General features: G+C 41.9%; 1 protein-coding gene across 12 annotated transcripts in view; it reads left to right on the top strand.

Moving 5' to 3' along the window:
• Nucleotides 1-215: 215 nt before the first annotated feature.
• The window catches only part of FN1 (fibronectin 1), a 67,649-nt gene continuing 50,355 nt past the window's right edge, over nucleotides 216-17,509 (top strand). For 11 of the 12 annotated variants that reach the window (XM_045868057.3, XM_045868054.3, XM_045868055.3 and 8 more), the window contains exons 1-12: nucleotides 216-686; nucleotides 1,666-1,794; nucleotides 2,711-2,848; nucleotides 4,220-4,351; nucleotides 5,538-5,675; nucleotides 7,650-7,808; nucleotides 9,949-10,140; nucleotides 10,960-11,139; nucleotides 11,767-11,943; nucleotides 13,081-13,233; nucleotides 14,931-15,059; nucleotides 16,082-16,225. In XM_045868057.3, the coding sequence (XP_045724013.1) occupies nucleotides 539-686; nucleotides 1,666-1,794; nucleotides 2,711-2,848; nucleotides 4,220-4,351; nucleotides 5,538-5,675; nucleotides 7,650-7,808; nucleotides 9,949-10,140; nucleotides 10,960-11,139; nucleotides 11,767-11,943; nucleotides 13,081-13,233; nucleotides 14,931-15,059; nucleotides 16,082-16,225 (1,819 nt within the window). In that variant the 5' untranslated portion in view covers nucleotides 216-538. The remainder of the gene's footprint in view (nucleotides 687-1,665; nucleotides 1,795-2,710; nucleotides 2,849-4,219; nucleotides 4,352-5,537; nucleotides 5,676-7,649; nucleotides 7,809-9,948; nucleotides 10,141-10,959; nucleotides 11,140-11,766; nucleotides 11,944-13,080; nucleotides 13,234-14,930; nucleotides 15,060-16,081; nucleotides 16,226-17,509) is intronic. The other variant, XM_045868056.3, reaches the window with a different exon arrangement.

Genomic DNA, 17,509 nt, shown 5'->3' with positions numbered 1-17,509 from the left:
CCCTCAGCCCCAAGAAAGTTTGACGACCGCAAAGGAAACCGAAAAAAGTTCTGTAGCCCCAGTCCTGGCGGGCGATCAGCATCTCTTTTGTTCGCGGCGAACCCACAGTCCCCCTGACGTCACCGGGAGCCCGGGCCAATCCGCGCGCGGTCGGCGGCGGCGGCGGCCCGAAGGTGGGGGGAGCCGGGCCGTCCCTCCTCCGCGGCGCCCAGGACCTCGCGGGGGGCGGCAGGGGACCGTCCCATATAAACCCCGGTGTTCGGGACTCGGCTGCCCGCGCCGGCTGAGCTTTGCAGGGGGAGGAGAGGGAGCCCCAGGCGCGAGCCGGAGAGGGGACCTGAAGCCCCAACTTCTCTAGTCCTCTCCGTCCCCCTGTCCCTCCAGCCGTCCCCTTCCCCGTCCCCCGGCCCCTACTTTCTTGGGGGGCATCAACTCGCAGGAGGCACTGGAAGGGAGTCCTCCCGCAGGTTGCAAAGGGAGCCAAACTTGGTGGCAACTTGCCTTCTGGTGAGGGCGTCTCTCCCCGCACCGTCTCAAGATGCTCAGGGGTCCGGGGCCCCGGCTGCTGCTGCTGGCCGTCCTGTCTCTGGGGACAGCGGTGCCCTCCACCGGAGCCTCGAAGAGCAAGAGGCAGGCTCAGCAAATCGTTCAGCCCCAGACCCCAGTGGCTGTCAGCCAGAGCAAGCGTGAGTACTGACCGCCGGCTGAAACGGGCTGTCGCGGGGATGGGACCTACAGCCAACCAAAGTTGGGCTGAAGTTTTGAGCGCGCGCGCGAGCGGCGTCTGTGCACGCCTTAATGAGAGCAACCGACCGCGGACACAAAAGGCTCATGGTTGGAGCAGGCTGGTTTCGAGGGCCCTAGAATAAACTAATGCATTGGAGGACAGGGGTTTTGCGATGTCCTGCAGCGCTCTTGTCAACTCTACATATTCAAGTCGTCCTCCTATGCATTCATCCAAACTTGTCTTTAAAGAGGGAAATGATGTATGCCTTTAAATTTTCCATTTGGGATTACTGTGCGGGCTCTTAGGCTTTGGATTTTCTTTGTTACTAAATAATTGGCTATTTATTTTTTTTAAATGGGTGTGGGAGGAGGGGGGCTAGATAGCTCTGTGGTTCCTAACTAACTTGAAAGACATGCAATTGGTTCACTCTGCTTTGGGGGCCCTTCAGGGTACTTCTCCAAGAACAGAGATCGGAATTCCTCTTCCAGTTTTTCAAAGACACACCCTCCCTTAGCCTTGGCTAAAGGAAACTGCTTAAAGTCCTTCTTGATTTATCCCCCCAACCCCCAAGCATTGAAGGTCCTTGCATATTTTAAAATGTAATTCCAGGTATCTGCTTTCCAAAATGTTTCCATTCCTTTGATGTAGACCCCTGGCTAGATGGAAATGACATCATTGAATATAACATTTAGCTAAGTTAAAAGGAAAAAAAAAAGGAATACCTAACTATCTATGTATACAAATTGTGGTTAACATTTTAGATAGCTAATTTCTATATATTTTCACGGAATATTGCTTTTAATTCTGATGTTCTGATGATTAACTTATTTTTCTATGTTTGTTGCTTAGTCTCATCGATTTAGTTGTGCAAGAAAATTCCATACTTTGGAAAAAAGAGGGATGCAGATGTAATCACTTTTTTCTTCAATCATTTATAGCTGGTTGTTATGACAATGGGAAACACTATCAGATAAACCAACAATGGGAGCGCACCTACCTGGGAAATGCCTTGGTTTGTACCTGTTATGGAGGGAGTCGAGGCTTTAACTGCGAGAGCAAACCTGAACGTAAGTGGTGGGAGCCTGGCAGTTAGTATCTCTTAATATATGGAGAACTGGTGCCTGTTAATTAAACTTAGCATTGGTAATAAATTTTCCCAATGGAATTATCTGTCGTTTCCTCTTTAAAAACTGTTAATAACTGCTTCTATTCGCCTTTCACATGTTACTTCTACCTTTAAAACGAAAGAACCAATGTGTCCCAACGTAGTTCCTAGAGTCTTCTTTTTGTTTTTATTGTCCCAAAGTTGTTGATGAGAAAAAGGAAGATTTCGTGTTCTCCCTCCAAAAGAACTGTTTACAAAATTTTAATTCATTAGAAAGGAATTTCAGATCTTAAACTGTAAGATTATGGGCCAGGAAACTCTTTGGGCACAATACTGTAAAGTGGTTTGTCAGCTGCAAAAAAACCACCTAACCACTTACTTCAAAGTGTCTGTTCTTTTAGGACCATTGTTCTGTTTCTCTTGTAAATTATAGCAACTCCTACAGAGAAGCACTGATGAGTCTAGAATGGAAATAGTAGGATTAAGAAATGACAGTGCCTGGTGGGCGGTGGGGCTCTTCAAATTGTTTGCTTTTCATGTGGACCTTGGTTTGACTGAGTCAGAGGTCAGAATCTTAAGCCTTCCTTCACAGTCTGCCAGTCCTAAAGTAGGACTTTAGTATGGCTTTTTCCTAAGGGCCTGAGAATCCTTTCCCAATAGAAAGTCATTTACCTAAAAGTGGAGAACTGGTCAAAATTCAAAAGCTGAGCTTCATTAAAGCCTGGGGTAGAATCTAGATCTCCCGTTTTAATTTGTTACATACTTTGTGGTACCACGCTACTCAGAATGGAAGGCTGAGTGTTTCTTTGGATGGGATTAGTGGAATAGAAAAGCTTTTACATATGTGGGGCTCACATGGACTTTCCTTCTCTCTTCAGCTGAAGAGACTTGCTTTGATAAGTACACGGGGAACACTTACCGAGTGGGCGACACTTACGAGCGCCCTAAAGACTCCATGATCTGGGACTGTACCTGCATCGGAGCTGGGCGAGGGCGGATAAGCTGCACCATTGCAAGTAAGAAAGACATTCTGTAAACTAACGATAAAATATCATGTATGTGAATTTCTCCATTACCTTCGCTATCACTCTCTGTTATGCATGACTGGTTTACCCCTAGCGGACTAATTTTCTTCTGTGGTCACCCAACTTGTTCCTGTGCTTCTGGAAGATGGCTGCGTGCACAGGTGGAAAGAGTCTGTGTGGACTTAGGAGTACCAAGGGGAATCTCTTGAGTTCCATTTCAGTAAGATATGCTCAGAGGAGTTGTCCATTTTATATTACCTCAGCATCTTCCTCAAGCCAGGCTGATTCAGTGATTATCTGCAGTGATTAGGAAGATGGTCTAGAAGAGTGAATTAGTCATTGTGTGTTCTGCTCTTGCTTGTGAGACAGAGACCTGTTGCATCTCACGGATACAGTCTGGTTTCTTTGTAACCTATGGTTTTTACCCAGGAAGCAAATCTCTCTATCCCCAGGGGTAGTATGGAATGGTTAGCTTACTAGTGTTTCCAAGGACCTTTGGGGACTGTGTTCACCCTCATCAAGTCTAGTTTAGCCAAGGCAATCTTTCCTCTATGATTCACTGGATTACCAATAGGCTCTATTAACAAAGCATTTGTTTGTTTAATCCATCCTTTAAGTATAAGTTACTTGAAAGGCTTCTGTCCAAAAGAACAAAGCAGTCCCTTGTGAACAGACCCAATCAGCTTTTCCCACATTTAACATTAGGGTTTATTCAAGTTTGTTGGCAGTCTTAAGAGTCAGTGGTCCGTAGTGTTTATAGTCTAGTGAGCATCAGCCTTTGGATGGGCCACTGTGTTTAACAGCTTAGAATAGTACCCAGATTTCCTTACCTGAGAAGTAGATGCTATTTGATTTCCACCAATATGACATTTTTTATCCTCGAGTAAAATATGGGCTCTCCCACTCCAGAAAGCTGGAAAGCTCTACCCGATGTGAGGTGGCCTTTTCATTCAATCAGGCTCAACCTGCTGTGGATGTGGGGAGGTCATGCCTGCCAGTCTTTCTTTTCAGCTTTAGGACCCAATTTCCTGTGATCTCTCCAAGGAACCAGGATTTATGACCTCTTTCTTTGCCATTCAGTTTTCTGTGTGATTTCCCATCGTGCTTAAACAAGACATTTAATTGAACGACCCAAAGTGACCAGCCCTGTTAACTTTTCCCTTGCCTCTGATGAGAAAGCTGTTCTCTGGGTCCTCACTTTGGCTAACCTAAGTATGTACTTAGTACATGGATGGAACATGAGACCTTTTCTTTTCCTTTCTTTCCTTTTCTTTTCTTTTCTTTCTTTTTCTTTTTCCTTTTTTTTTTTTTTTTTAATATTCTCTGTCTCTGTCTTTAACATTTGCTTTTTGTCTTGAACAGACCGTTGCCATGAAGGGGGTCAGTCCTACAAGATCGGTGACACCTGGAGGAGACCGCATGAGACTGGTGGTTACATGTTAGAGTGTGTGTGTCTTGGCAACGGGAAAGGAGAATGGACATGCAAGCCCATAGGTGTGTGGCTCTGAGGGATGAGTGAGAGGTGGGAAGTCACGGTCACAATGTTGGGGTGAATAAAAAGCCACGTGGAGACGAGATCCGAATTCCAATTCAAAAAAGAATGAAATGGAAATTTTATTTCAAATACTGGAATAGTTTATAATCCTGAAGGACTAAGATTCTTAGTATTCCTGAAGTCCTGAAAGAATCAGATCAGAAAGTACTAAGCATTGATGCAAGTCTTAATTTTGTTTCAAAAGCACGAGATAGAATTGAAAGATTTAGGAAAAAGTCATTTCTTTTGTCTAATACCTGGTCTCAGATTTCTCCTTGGTCAAGACATAAATTATTTAAAAGAAAAAAACAATGGTACTTAAAAAAAATTTTATTTATCTGAGAGAGAGAGAGAGAGAGAGAGAGTACAGATTCGAGTGGGGGCGAGGGGCAGAGGGAGAGGCAGACTTCCCGCTGAGCAAGGAGCCCAATGCGGGGCTCAATCCCAGGACCCTGGGATCATGACCTGAGCTGAAGGCAGACGGTTAACCGACTGAGCCACCCAGGCGCCCCAACAATGGCGCTTTTGACATATTTCTTTCTTGGAATATGCTGGACCGAAACAATATTGTGTGTCCTCTGTCACACCTTGGTGATTTTTTTCTTCACAATAAAAATTTTTGAGCTTCTTTTGGCCTTAGTCCTCAGTTGAACTCTATAAATACAAATCTAAGTTTCTGCCTGTAACCTTTACTCTGTTTACTTGTTTGTGAATTCAAAGGCTTTTATTTTGCTTTGTGTTGTAGCTGTTTTTACAGCAATCAAGGTTTCAACAGCTTTCTTGTCTTTTTTTTTATGCATTCATAATTAGGATTGGAATTGTGCATAGTCTCCCACAGACAAACACATACATAGATCATTTTCACTCCAGTAGTGGTGTGAACAGTGGTCCTAGCTGAATGTACATGGTCCATGTACTTATTAGGAGAACAGGATTTCTGCCTGCCAACTCGGCTTGAGCTTTCTTTCGCTTTGGTTACTTACTGTGTGCTTAGTCACAGGGCGTGCCTTTCTTTTTGAACAGAGTACCACTTAAAAAAAAATGCGGCTGGATTTTTGCTTACACGATATACTTTAAATTACAAGGAGACTGCACGTTTCAAAATAACCCTTTTTTCCCCCGTTTTTCATCCAAATTTCCCTACAGCTGAGAAATGTTTTGATCACTCTGGTGGGACTTCCTACGTTGTTGGAGAGACCTGGGAAAAGCCGTATCAAGGCTGGATGATGGTGGATTGCACTTGTCTGGGAGAAGGCAGTGGACGTATCACCTGTACTTCTAGAAGTATGTTTTAACTCTTTATGCTCAAGATGAGGCCAGGTGTTGTTTTCTGGAATCCTAGAGAGACTTGTAATGTGATGTCACTTGGCGCACACCCGATAAGCCAGCAGGCTTTGGTCACATTTGGGTGTCGAGAAAAATCCAACCATCAACTTATTCTGCTACCTCAAAGAAAAGGAAAAAGTTTAATAAGGTCTTAGGCTATCAGCTGCTAAGAAAGAACCCAGATATTCATGTAAAGGCCAAATGTGCTGTGGACCTGAAGATTAGTTGCAAATGTTTAATCTAAATTATCACTGAGGTATTTTCCAAGCATTAAGAGCAAAGAAATCATTAAAATAACATGCAAATACCTCTTTGGGCACGTAGATACTATTTTCTTTAAAGACTTTATTTATTTTTTTGACAAAGGGAAACAGAGAGAGAGGGAGCACAAGCAGGGGGAGTGGGAGAGGGAGAAGCAGGCTTCCTGCCGAGCAGGGAGCCCAATGCAGGGCTCGATCCCAGGACCCCGGGATCACGACCTGAGCTGGAGGCAGATGCTTAACGACTGAGCCACCCAGGTGCCCCAGTATTTAACCATCTTAAAATATTCATCATCCAAATTTGAATTCTTTGCTAATAAAAAAAATAAGTCTTTCACAGAAAGTGGTAGTAATTCTGACAGTCTTTCCCAGAAACTTGCTGGTTCATTAGATCTTTTGCATTTAAAACCTGATTACGATCGTCAGACTTTCAAGACCTTGGTGGCGATGACTCAAACCCTCCTCTATCCTTTAAAGCTCTTCTGATAACAAGTTTGAGAGAAGTGCCTCAAAGAAAAGTCATTTATTCCAAAGTCCCCACTGTGTACAGGATGGTATAGGAACACAAAACTGAATTGGACATTAGCCCAGCCTCCGAAGAGCACTTAGTAAGTATGTCAGGGAGATGAGAAAGGCTTATACATATTCATCTTCTACAAGGCCCAATATTAAGGACTTCAAGACAAATACTGAGAATAGCGCTATGGGGGTTCAGGGAAGACCATCCTATTAGCTGGGGATTTGAGGAAACGCTGTAAGCAGCCATAATATCTTTATCCAGACCTCTCTTCTGGTGGTAGATAAATGTGGATGTGGATGTGTGTGGACTTAACATCAACCGTCTACTTACCTTCTCTCATCCAGTGCAGTGACTTTCTGATTCATACACAAATCGAATCCTCTCTTCTGTCGTTGTAGCATATGGGCAAACTGGATTCTGACTGAAACAATCTATTTGCCACACAGACTGACAGAAGTTTAGTTACAAATTATAAAATTCCATTTTTCCATGGAGGGTTACCACCGAGCAATTCAAAAGAAGCCATTTTATTGGTGATTTTAAGTAGGTGTGTGCTGTGGAAGAGGAAAAGAGAACATTTTAATCAAAGAAGTTGGTAGTCCCCTGAATTTTCTTACATAACAAATGAAAAAAGAGATGCTGCTATCTTTTTATAGCTTCTTTGGGGCAATTGGGGGAGACCTTTTGAAACCTACTTGCCTCCCTATTGCTTCTTATTTTCTAAAGATGATCCCCTGTTGAAAGGCTGGGTCATATATAGTAATTACTGGGAGAAAGCGGGGAGAGCCTGGGAAGGAAAGAGGGGGAAAAACAGAAAGCCAGGGAATGAATTTGATCAAAGGACCAATGTGAAAACAATTTTTTTAAAAAAAAATTAACGAATGAAAGATGATGAAAAAGTATTTTGGCAAACAGGGAAGTGAAACAAGACTAAATCATACAAAATCACACATCTCCCTTTCTGCTGGAACAAATGGAACCCCGTCTTTCAGAAGGTCCAAGCCTGTGCATCCTAGCCAGATATAAACGTATCACCAAAGAATAGCTCACCAAACTTTAAACTACAACCTTCTTCTTTTTGCGTTGACGACTCTGGTGCCTTTTCCCAGCTTGACCTGATTTGCATATTTAAATGCTTCCTTTCTGACACAGACAGATGCAATGATCAGGACACCAGGACATCCTACCGAATTGGAGATACATGGAGCAAGAAGGATAATCGGGGGAACCTGCTTCAGTGCATCTGCACGGGCAATGGCAGAGGGGAGTGGAAGTGTGAAAGGCACGCGTCTCTGCAGACCACGTCCACCGGTGAGGCGCAGAATTAGCGGGGCCGGACACAGGAAGGCATTTCAAAAAATATTTCTGCAGATCCATCTATCCTTTGATGTGCCATTTGAGGATGAGTTGCAGGGTTTCTGCTAATCATCTGAGTTCATTGACAGATTGTTGGTTGTTAAGACTTTGTTTCATATCAGGTTTTAAATTTAAATAAAAATGAAATAAAAATAGGTCTTAGGGGGGAAAAAGCAGTTTTAGCCCCAAGAGATTAAATGGACCTTTAAGGAAATGCTAATATTATAAGACCTACACAATTTATATATAGATATATATATGTACCCATATACATTCCCATGCAGATGCATTTTTAATACCTAAAGGGGATTTTAGTGGAAACGAAAGAGTTATGATGAGTTACATGACTACTTGATTCTTCTGCTAGGACAAGGGAAAAAAAGTACATTTGTTCTTTTTCAAAATGGAATATATTTCCTTGTCCTGACATTCAGCTTTCTTTGTAGCGGAAACAATCCTTTATGTGTGGTTTCCGTGCTCCAGCAAACTTTGTGGCATTCCATAAAATAATGCACAGTCATTTTCTTCATGTATTGGCATTCACAATTTGAGAAATTCAGAGGAGGCCTAGAGAAGAGAATGAAAGACACAATGTCTAAGCATTTAAAACAAACAAACAAAAAAAGTTTTCATTATTTCTAGTACAAGAACAAGATCTTTGCATTGTAGCTTGTTTTGTAAGAGTCTGAAGACAGAGATATGACGATCGAGAATGTGTGCTTGTTACCGTTCTTAATATGTTCTCATTAGGTTTTCACTACATAAGGTACTAGCATTGTTGCTTAGCCTTTTATCGACCAGTCATTTAGCTAAAAATATTTGTTTAGATTTTTCTCCCTTTGATGAGTTTTCATCTTATTCTGAGCACTTCCAAAGGTGAACAAGATTAGATTTGACAGTATCTTTGAATTATTTGATTTTTATCAGTGAAATTACTGCCAACCAAAAAAAGAAACAATTACAAATATCAATCTCCTGAAATAGTTTAAGAGGGTAATTGGGGTTTAATGGGGTAAAGATTCAATAAATGTTGTCCATTTTTATTTATGGAAAAGGTTCTGTTATTCAAAAAAGTTTGGGAAACATTGGGATAAACAAAATGGAACCTCCTTCTGTAGGATCTTTATGTTCCTTTGCATTGTGACTCTTCCTTCAGTGGAGTATATAAATACAGATGCCATCTCTTGCGTGAGTGGGACCTTGGGACCTGTTGTCTGTGAAGTGTCTTTGAGTTCTCAGGTTGAGCAGCACTTAGGTAGATGCTGAATTCAGTCTACCAGTTATCCTGGCATCAGTTCTGGCTCTTCTTCTGTGGGCCTGGCCTTTGGAAGAACAGATTTCCAAAAGCTTAAAGAAAAGATCAACATATTCTGTTGTCTTACTCTGAAAGGCAATGTGTTAAGAGGATTGATTGGTTTTAGAAACACACACACACACAAATTCCCAAATAATCCTGGGGAGAAACAAAATGTGGAGGGAGGGGCAACTTCTAGAGAATTCCAGGGCATTCTCTGATGAGTTCAGAGTTACACAGATGACCATGGGTCTGCTACAGAGTGGTCGGCACTTCTCAAAAACAATATCAGGAAGAGAAATGCCCAGTGACATTGAACTTAGGGGAGCGGCTAAGAGAGCGAGGGTGAAGTAGACCCTTCCAGCAGAAGGGAGAGGCATGAAGACAGCACAGGGTACATGAGGCAATGAGGAGATGAGGCATAGAGCAAGGAAGGAAGTGGAAGGGACTTAGGTGTGGAGGATTATGAAGGAGTGGACCATGAGCTTCCTGGGATGAGTGAGGAATTGTCAAGGGCATCTGCTCTGTTGAGTGACAGGATAATATCTGTGATTTAGAAATATAATCCCAGTAGCTCCAGATGAGCTGGAAGATGGAGACCATTTGGTGGACTCGTACAGATTATTTCCTAGGCTGAGTATAGAAGCTAATCAGAAAGGGAGGGTCATTTCTTTCCAGTTCAGGTCAGTAACACCATGGATTTCAGAGTGATCTGTATGGGACCCTGAAGATCCCAAGTCCAGAAGGGGTTAGTTGCTTTCTCTTATCCAGCTTTATGACTGTCCTTTCTCATGCCCTTAGGATCTGGCCCCTTCACAGATGTCCGAACAGCTATTTACCAGCCCCAGCCTCACCCCCAGCCTGCTCCGTATGGTCACTGTATCACAGACAGTGGTGTGGTTTACTCTGTGGGGATGCAGTGGCTGAAGACACAAGGAAATAAGCAAATGCTTTGCACTTGCCTGGGCAATGGAGTCAGCTGCCAAGAGACAGGTCTGCATCAACTTTTCAAAAAATAGTACTGATAACTTTTTATTACTTAATTTTTGAAAGGCAATACATTCATTTACCAAAGAAAGAAAGAAAGAAAGAAAGAAAGAAAGAAAGAAAGAAAGAAAGAAAGAAACAACAAAACAAACCAGAAAAGCTTATAATCTTTCCACCCTGTGATAACAAACAGGGTTGGCATTTCATATATTTTCTTCTAATCTTTTTAATCTATGTATATTTCTTTCCTGTAGTGGGAATTCAACTGCTATGTATTATCTTTATTTGTCTAAACTGTTGTTACAAGAGGGTTGCCTTCTGAGTAGCAAATCAACCATACCTTAGACTATAAATCGCCAATTTCTGGAGCTTCGTGGTGTAAACCTCTCAACAACCTAAAGCATTTCCTCTGGGCTACAACGCTGTAGTAACGATAACAGTAACAATCAGTACACTTGACTTTTCCCCGAGAATAGCCTCATGTGTTAATTATTAAGGCACCAACAGAGTTGTCTACATCCCTCCAGTATACCTTGAGCAGCATTCTTAATGAACCGCTATTGATATACCTTTACAAATGGGGAAACTGAGGCATGGCAGCAGCGGTGGCAACAAAGGACACGGGCAAAAGAACCCAGGTATCCCTCTAGGCGCAAAGGATAGGTTTCCTGAGCAACACATTTTGACCGATATTAACGCGGTGGTGATCTCTACTAGCAGCTCGAGGGCACATGCTTCCATCTCAATTAAGCTAGAAAGAAGCCGCCACTGGTGGGAGAGAAATGCAGCCCTATTTACCGAGACCCTTTTGGCTTGTGCTTGTAGCCATCACCCAGACTTACGGTGGCAATTCCAACGGGGAGCCGTGTGTCCTACCGTTCACCTACAACGGCAGAACTTTCTACTCCTGCACCACCGAAGGGCGACAGGACGGCCATCTATGGTGCAGCACCACCTCCAATTACGAGCAAGACCAGAAGTATTCCTTCTGTACAGACCACACCGGTGAGTGTCCCCAGGGGAAAATGCAACAGTGAGAAAAAGCCATTTCTCATCCCGGTTTTCATCGGCCAGCCTTCTAGCCATTCCATCTGGAGGCTGCCGAAGAAGTAGCACTTTTGTTCAATCTGGACCTCAGAGATGTGAAGCTAACTTAACCGCTGAAGATCCTTCCGTGTTTCCCAGTCCCCTTGGGAAATGACACCAAGGGGAAAGCCCTCCAGTTCCATTATTTTTGACACAGTTGGGATTATGATGTGGTTAAATATACAGGTATGTTAAAGTCCACAGGCAATCCCACAGGGCTCAAGAATACACAGGATGGACGCCGGAGAGCTTTTGCTGCTCTTCTGGTGAAAACTATGTCTTTTTCAAAGCAACCGTTCGGTCTTTTCTCTTTTGGCTGGGAAAATGAGAGTGAAATTGGATTTAAATCTATTTTGAAGGTGAAGGTGAATACGCTAAGGAAGCTTGCAGCTCTATGATCAGGCATTCTTTATTCAGGGGTAGACTTCCTGTGAATTAGCTCCAGAAACCCGGCTCACTCGGAACCTCCCTGTAGTTATGCCCCACTGTGCGCCACCAAGCTCTGTGGTCATGTTTGTCTTCCTATTTGTGTCCTCTTCTGGGCAGTTTTGGTTCAGACTCGAGGTGGGAATTCCAATGGTGCCTTATGTCACTTCCCCTTCCTGTACAACAACCACAACTACACGGACTGTACTTCTGAGGGCAGGAGGGACAACATGAAGTGGTGTGGAACCACGCCGAACTACGACGCTGACCAGAAGTTTGGATTCTGCCCCATGGCTGGTAAGATGGAGCCCTGTAGACACCCATTTATGGAGTAAGACAGAAGAATAGTGTCCACTTTACTCCCAGTTCACCCATTCAGTCTTAATTTTCAGACAGCACAAAACTTCATAAGATATACTTACATAAGATATACTTACACATCTGTGTAAGTATATATATTATTATATAGTATATATAATTATATATTATATAGTATATATATAATAATATATAGTATATATCTATTATATATAGTATATAATTATTTATGTTATTATAAGATTGTTTTGATATAATTTAATGTCCAAAAATATATAAATACATTAAAAATACTTTTTAAAACATTTGGAAAGGCCAATTTTTCACAGGTTTGTCATTTGTAAGGAGCAGACAACTGGGCTGCTTAGCACATTTCATGTGTAACTACTGTAGTCACAGACCTACAATATTTACACATAACTGTGGTTCAACTAGAATAAACTGTCTCACTTATGAAATACCAAAATGGCCCAAACTCTATGTTTTCTGACAAGCATGGGACCTTTTCTGGCTTCAAGGGGGATCTAGTTAGTATGCATGGTGAAAGGGGAGCCAATACCTTTTGTTTTCAAATTTCAAGAACCCCGTAGATTACATTTGATCTTCTCTTTATAGAACCAAGAACCACGCACTATCGTCAACTGTTCGTATAAGGCAATGAAACCCAAGAACACTACTTATATTCACTTTCATTTCTTTCAACAAAAGAGATTGTTGGATTTAGAAGAAAACCATGCTTTTGCTTGCAATTCTCTACCCAAACACATAGTTTCCCTTTGGGATAGAATAGATTGGAAGTAGAAAAAGTTATGGGGCAGTCATCAACATCAGTCTTCTAGAACAATGCAGACCTGTTGTGTGAATGTGTAGGTATTATCATGGTTTAACATCCCCCCACCCTTCCTGCAATGAATCCCCACAACATGCTTCACCTTTGGACGAGGTTTGCTCTCTCTGGGACTCGAAACTCTACATATGCCCAGAGCAGCACTGAGACGTCTTTGAGGCACGCCAGACTGCTTCCCAAGTGAGAGTTCTTAGGATAACCAAGCTGGACGGATAATACTGCATATGTTTTTAGACCTTGTGATCATTTCTCCATCCATTTCCCTACAGCCCACGAAGAAATCTGTACAACCAACGAAGGGGTCATGTATCGCATTGGAGATCAGTGGGACAAACAGCACGATATGGGCCACATGATGAGGTGCACATGCGTTGGGAATGGTCGTGGAGAATGGACTTGTGTTGCCTACTCCCAACTCCGAGGTATGCTTGCTCATTAATGAGAACATTTGATAGGAACAAGAGTGCAGAGAGGACCAAGTTTGTAGGTGAAAACTTGTACTTTACCAAAAGCAGGAGAGCAAGTATGCAATGCCACGCCATGAGTCTCCTGTGCATGATGAGCTTCTTAGGTTAGGCAGCCAGTGGAGAAAAGCTGGCAGAGCAGTTCTAAAATTCTGAAGCATTCCCATGATGTGAGTACTTACGCTGAGCTGAGAAGATGACCCCAAAGGCTAGAACGCAATCATCTGGTCCTTTTAGCTTTTAGTTAGGCCATTAGAGTCTAGAAAAGACTGGATAATTTCTGTAAGGAAAAGAGACTTTGCTGTTTTTTTAAAAAGATTTTATTTATTTATTTTTTATTTTATTTATTTATTTCTCAAGAAAGAGAGAGAGAGGGCGTGCACACAAGTGGGGGGAGGGGCAGAAGGAGAGGAAGAAGCAGACTCCCCGCGGAGCAGGGAGCCTGGCAAGGGGCTCTATCCCAGAACCCTGAGATCATGACCTGAGCCAAAGGCAGACGCTTAACCGACTGGGCCACCCAGGTGCCCTGAGACTTTGCTGTTCTACAATCAGACCCTTGCAGATCCAAACTGAAGGTGATAGAGAGACCTATTTCTTTTGCTCAGTGCAATTTTTTTCCTTTGGATCCTAGTATTTAATATAGGGACGGCGATTCATTAAAACCATTTTAGTACTTCTGTTTCTTTGATTTGAAAACTAAGATTTAGGTAGAACTCTGAGCTAATAAATAGTTCATGTAACTGGTATGTTGACATTGTCCTGAACTTATTCTCCTTTTGTGGGTAACTCACTCCAGTAATAATAATTCCATATGACGTTGCAGAATTGAAAGGAATCCTAGAAAGACATACAGACCAACTCTTCACTTTCCAGATGAAGAAGCTGAGAGACCCAAAGGGGGAAAGTCATTTTCTCAGGATCTGACAGAGAGTTAGGAACAGAGTTGGCCTAATTTTCTTTTTAATTTCACAAATGATCAGACCATCACGCCCTGCTGGGTGCTCCATAAGTATGTTTGATCTTCATCCCTATTTCTCAGAGCAAGCAGAGACCTGAAGGACATTATCAACTAAGCAAGAACTTTTCCAAAAGTAAAACACACATTTGTTCAAAAATTGCCTTTCCACAGGAAGGCATATTTTACCACATTCTGTAGTTGTATGTACTTTGACCTCTGATATTTAAGTTTATAAGAAAGAGTTTAAGAAAGAGAGAATTATTTTTTCCAAAAATTGTATTCCTGACCAAGCTTTGAAAAAGTATTAATTCTATGCTCGTAGAAAAGTTCTTTTAGTGGGAGGTGTTGATAATTTAGTGGAAAAAACTGTATGCTTTGAAAAGCATGGTATTAAAAAAAAAAAGAAAAGCATGGTATTTTGGGGGCACCTGGGAGCTCAGTTGGTTAGGCATCCTGCTCTTAATTTCAGCTTGGGTCATGATCTCAGGGTCGTAAATTCGAGCTCCTTGTCATCGTGGAATCTGCTTGAGATTCTCTCTCTCCCTCTACCCCTCCCCCAGCTTGCATATGCTCTCTCTCTCTCTCTCTCAAATAAATAAATGTTAAAAAAAAAAAAAGAAAAAGAAAAGCATGGCATTTTTTAATTTCATCGTGAAACTTAAAAAAGCTCTCCACCTTCCCACTGGTTCCTAAACAGATCAGTGCATTGTTGACGACATCACCTACAACGTGAATGACACATTCCACAAGCGTCATGAAGAGGGACACATGCTGAATTGTACCTGCTTTGGTCAGGGCCGGGGCAGATGGAAGTGCGATCCCATTGGTAATTAGCCCTCATGTCTCTAGATGGTTTTGGATGCTGGGACTAGTTAACGAGCTTCAGATAAGGAGAGCTATTTCATATTACATCATTGAATTTGACTCCAGACTTTGATCAGTGGTTTGTAGAGAGCTTTGTAAAATCTTTTCTCTAATCATGACCCAGTATATCAACTTGATATTGGTAGTCATCTATTACTGAGTTTGGTAACCCATTCAGATTTATTTTAATGGAATGGAATCAGTTCTTTGGTTCTGAATTATAAAGAGAGTCCATGTTATGAAAGAGAACCTTTCTTTGCTGACTGTGCAGATGCTCATGCCATTAAATACCTCCTTCCAAATACTTTATTTTTCTTGGCTGCCCTTTTTGATAGATCTAAGCAAATAGGGAAGGTCGAGCCTTAACAGAGCTGCAGGCCAGCTTTAAGGTAATCCCTTAATATTCCTTTACTAAAAGAGACCTGTTGCTCACTAAGAAACCAAACTGGTCAGATGAGTTTGTTTGACCTGAGATGATCAAAGCCTGAGAGGTCTTTTCAGAAACTGCTCAGCAAGTATTAACTAGATTAAAATCTAGTTCATCCATTTACATGTAAAATTAAGCCCTCCAATGTTTAAAGAGGTATATAAAGTGTTATTTTGTCCTCACTATTCAAATGGTAAATCAGTTGCATTATAATGTAGGCAAAATAAAATATCTGATTTAGTTTCTCAACTTGATATTCAAAATGTCAGTATGTCCTGAAATCTAAATCATAAAATTTTTATTTAGAACTGCTGTCTTTTTAGAAGACTAAACATTTCTTCCAGTGGGCACTTGTTTACCGCTATTTACTGCCAGTTGTCCCGTAAGGTAAAAGATAGGAACAAAATACTGTGTAACCGCGTATACTTGTAAGGATAGTTGCAAGTTTCCATTGAAACTAAGAACGTATGCTCCTTGCTCACTTGCTGGAGATGCTGAAATTCGGTTTGTAGCTCTCCATGTTTAGTGCTGCTTCTTTCACTTTGTATCTATTTCAGACCAATGCCAGGATTCAGAAACCCGGACATTTTATCAAATTGGAGACTCGTGGGAGAAGTATGTGCATGGCGTCAGGTACCAATGTTACTGCTATGGCCGTGGCATTGGGGAGTGGCATTGCCAGCCATTGCAGACTTATCCAGGTAAGTAGCTGGGGTAATGCAAACCGACCACTTCCACCTGAGTTGCAAAAACGGGGTGGCATCATTGCTTTTAATTCTCTGATCCCTGCATCAGCTTCCTCTCTCTTTGCCATCTTTTTCTCTGATCATGATCTAAGAATCAGATTTTTGACTCAAATGATTTTCTTTCCTCCCCAGTCAAGTACAAGATGTGCCAGGCTGGGAAAATGTGCCTGTGTGTAAGTTTGTTTCTGAACACTGCAGAGCATTCCATTAGGTTAAAACACTCAGGCTAATTTGATCTCCTGTCTGCACATGGGAATAGAAACCGTGCAGTGAGCTACGCTGGGAGCGAAGCGTTGGGACTTTATGTCGTGACTCTCGACAGAGAGGTTGCATACAGGGATGTCATGGAATACAACGTAGGGTACGTGTGTTCACTCAACATTTCAGCCAGGGCCTCTTTGTGTCCAAATTTTCATTTGTTTGATCAGTTGGAGTCTAGAACAAAGTATTCTGGGTCAAGAGTTGAGCAATTTGGTCAATTTTCTGCCCACGCAGTTCAAATACTCCCAAATGTTTATTGCTGGGGTTTTCTTTTTTTCTAAGGTCACAAGACATAATGCCTAGCTGTAGGTGTGATTAACTCATTTTAGGAAAAAAAACAATTTTTAAAAATTTAATTATGATAAGACATGGTGAATTATGAAGCTCTCATCTTTAGGTACCAGTTTCTTGAGCAACTACAGAGGTGCAAATCCTCCTAGACCTCTGTTAACTTTAGACTTGAAACATGGCCAGCATTCAGAAACAAAAACAAGTTTTCAGAACGTCAGAACCTGTCTCTGACAGAAATTAAGATTAAGTAAACTAAATACCTCCATAGTGTAGTAAGAGATTCACTACCGTGGAGAACCAGGTATGGAACAATTTGGCCAAAGGTAGAATTTGCCAAAGACATGGGTCCCTGCTGTATGTGTGGTGAAAGAGATCCATGTCAAACTCCACTCATCATTTTCTCATTTGTAAAATGGGGAGATTAAAGCTGATTGCCTTTAAGGTTCCTTCTAGCACTCACCATCTAACAGATCTCTGATCCTAAGTACTAACCACCCAGATACACCCTTTCCACAAACTTGGAAGAAACCTACCTCTCCCTAACCCTCAGTCGCTGTCAGGGCTGTCGAAGTTGACCTTGCCTTAAACAGGCTCACAGCACAAATTAACCTGGCTCTTAAATTGTATTTCATGGCAGATTTGGAGGTAAGAATCACTTAAAATAATTTTTGTTGTTGTTTAATAATT

This window comes from Mirounga angustirostris, unplaced genomic scaffold (assembly GCF_029215605.1).
Source record: "Mirounga angustirostris isolate CCGP_5_RB_7025 unplaced genomic scaffold, mMirAng1.0.hap1 SCAF_3, whole genome shotgun sequence".
Taxonomy (NCBI): domain Eukaryota; kingdom Metazoa; phylum Chordata; class Mammalia; order Carnivora; family Phocidae; genus Mirounga; species Mirounga angustirostris.
Note: the sequence above shows the minus strand (reverse complement) of the source record. Positions and strands in the feature narration are given on the sequence as shown.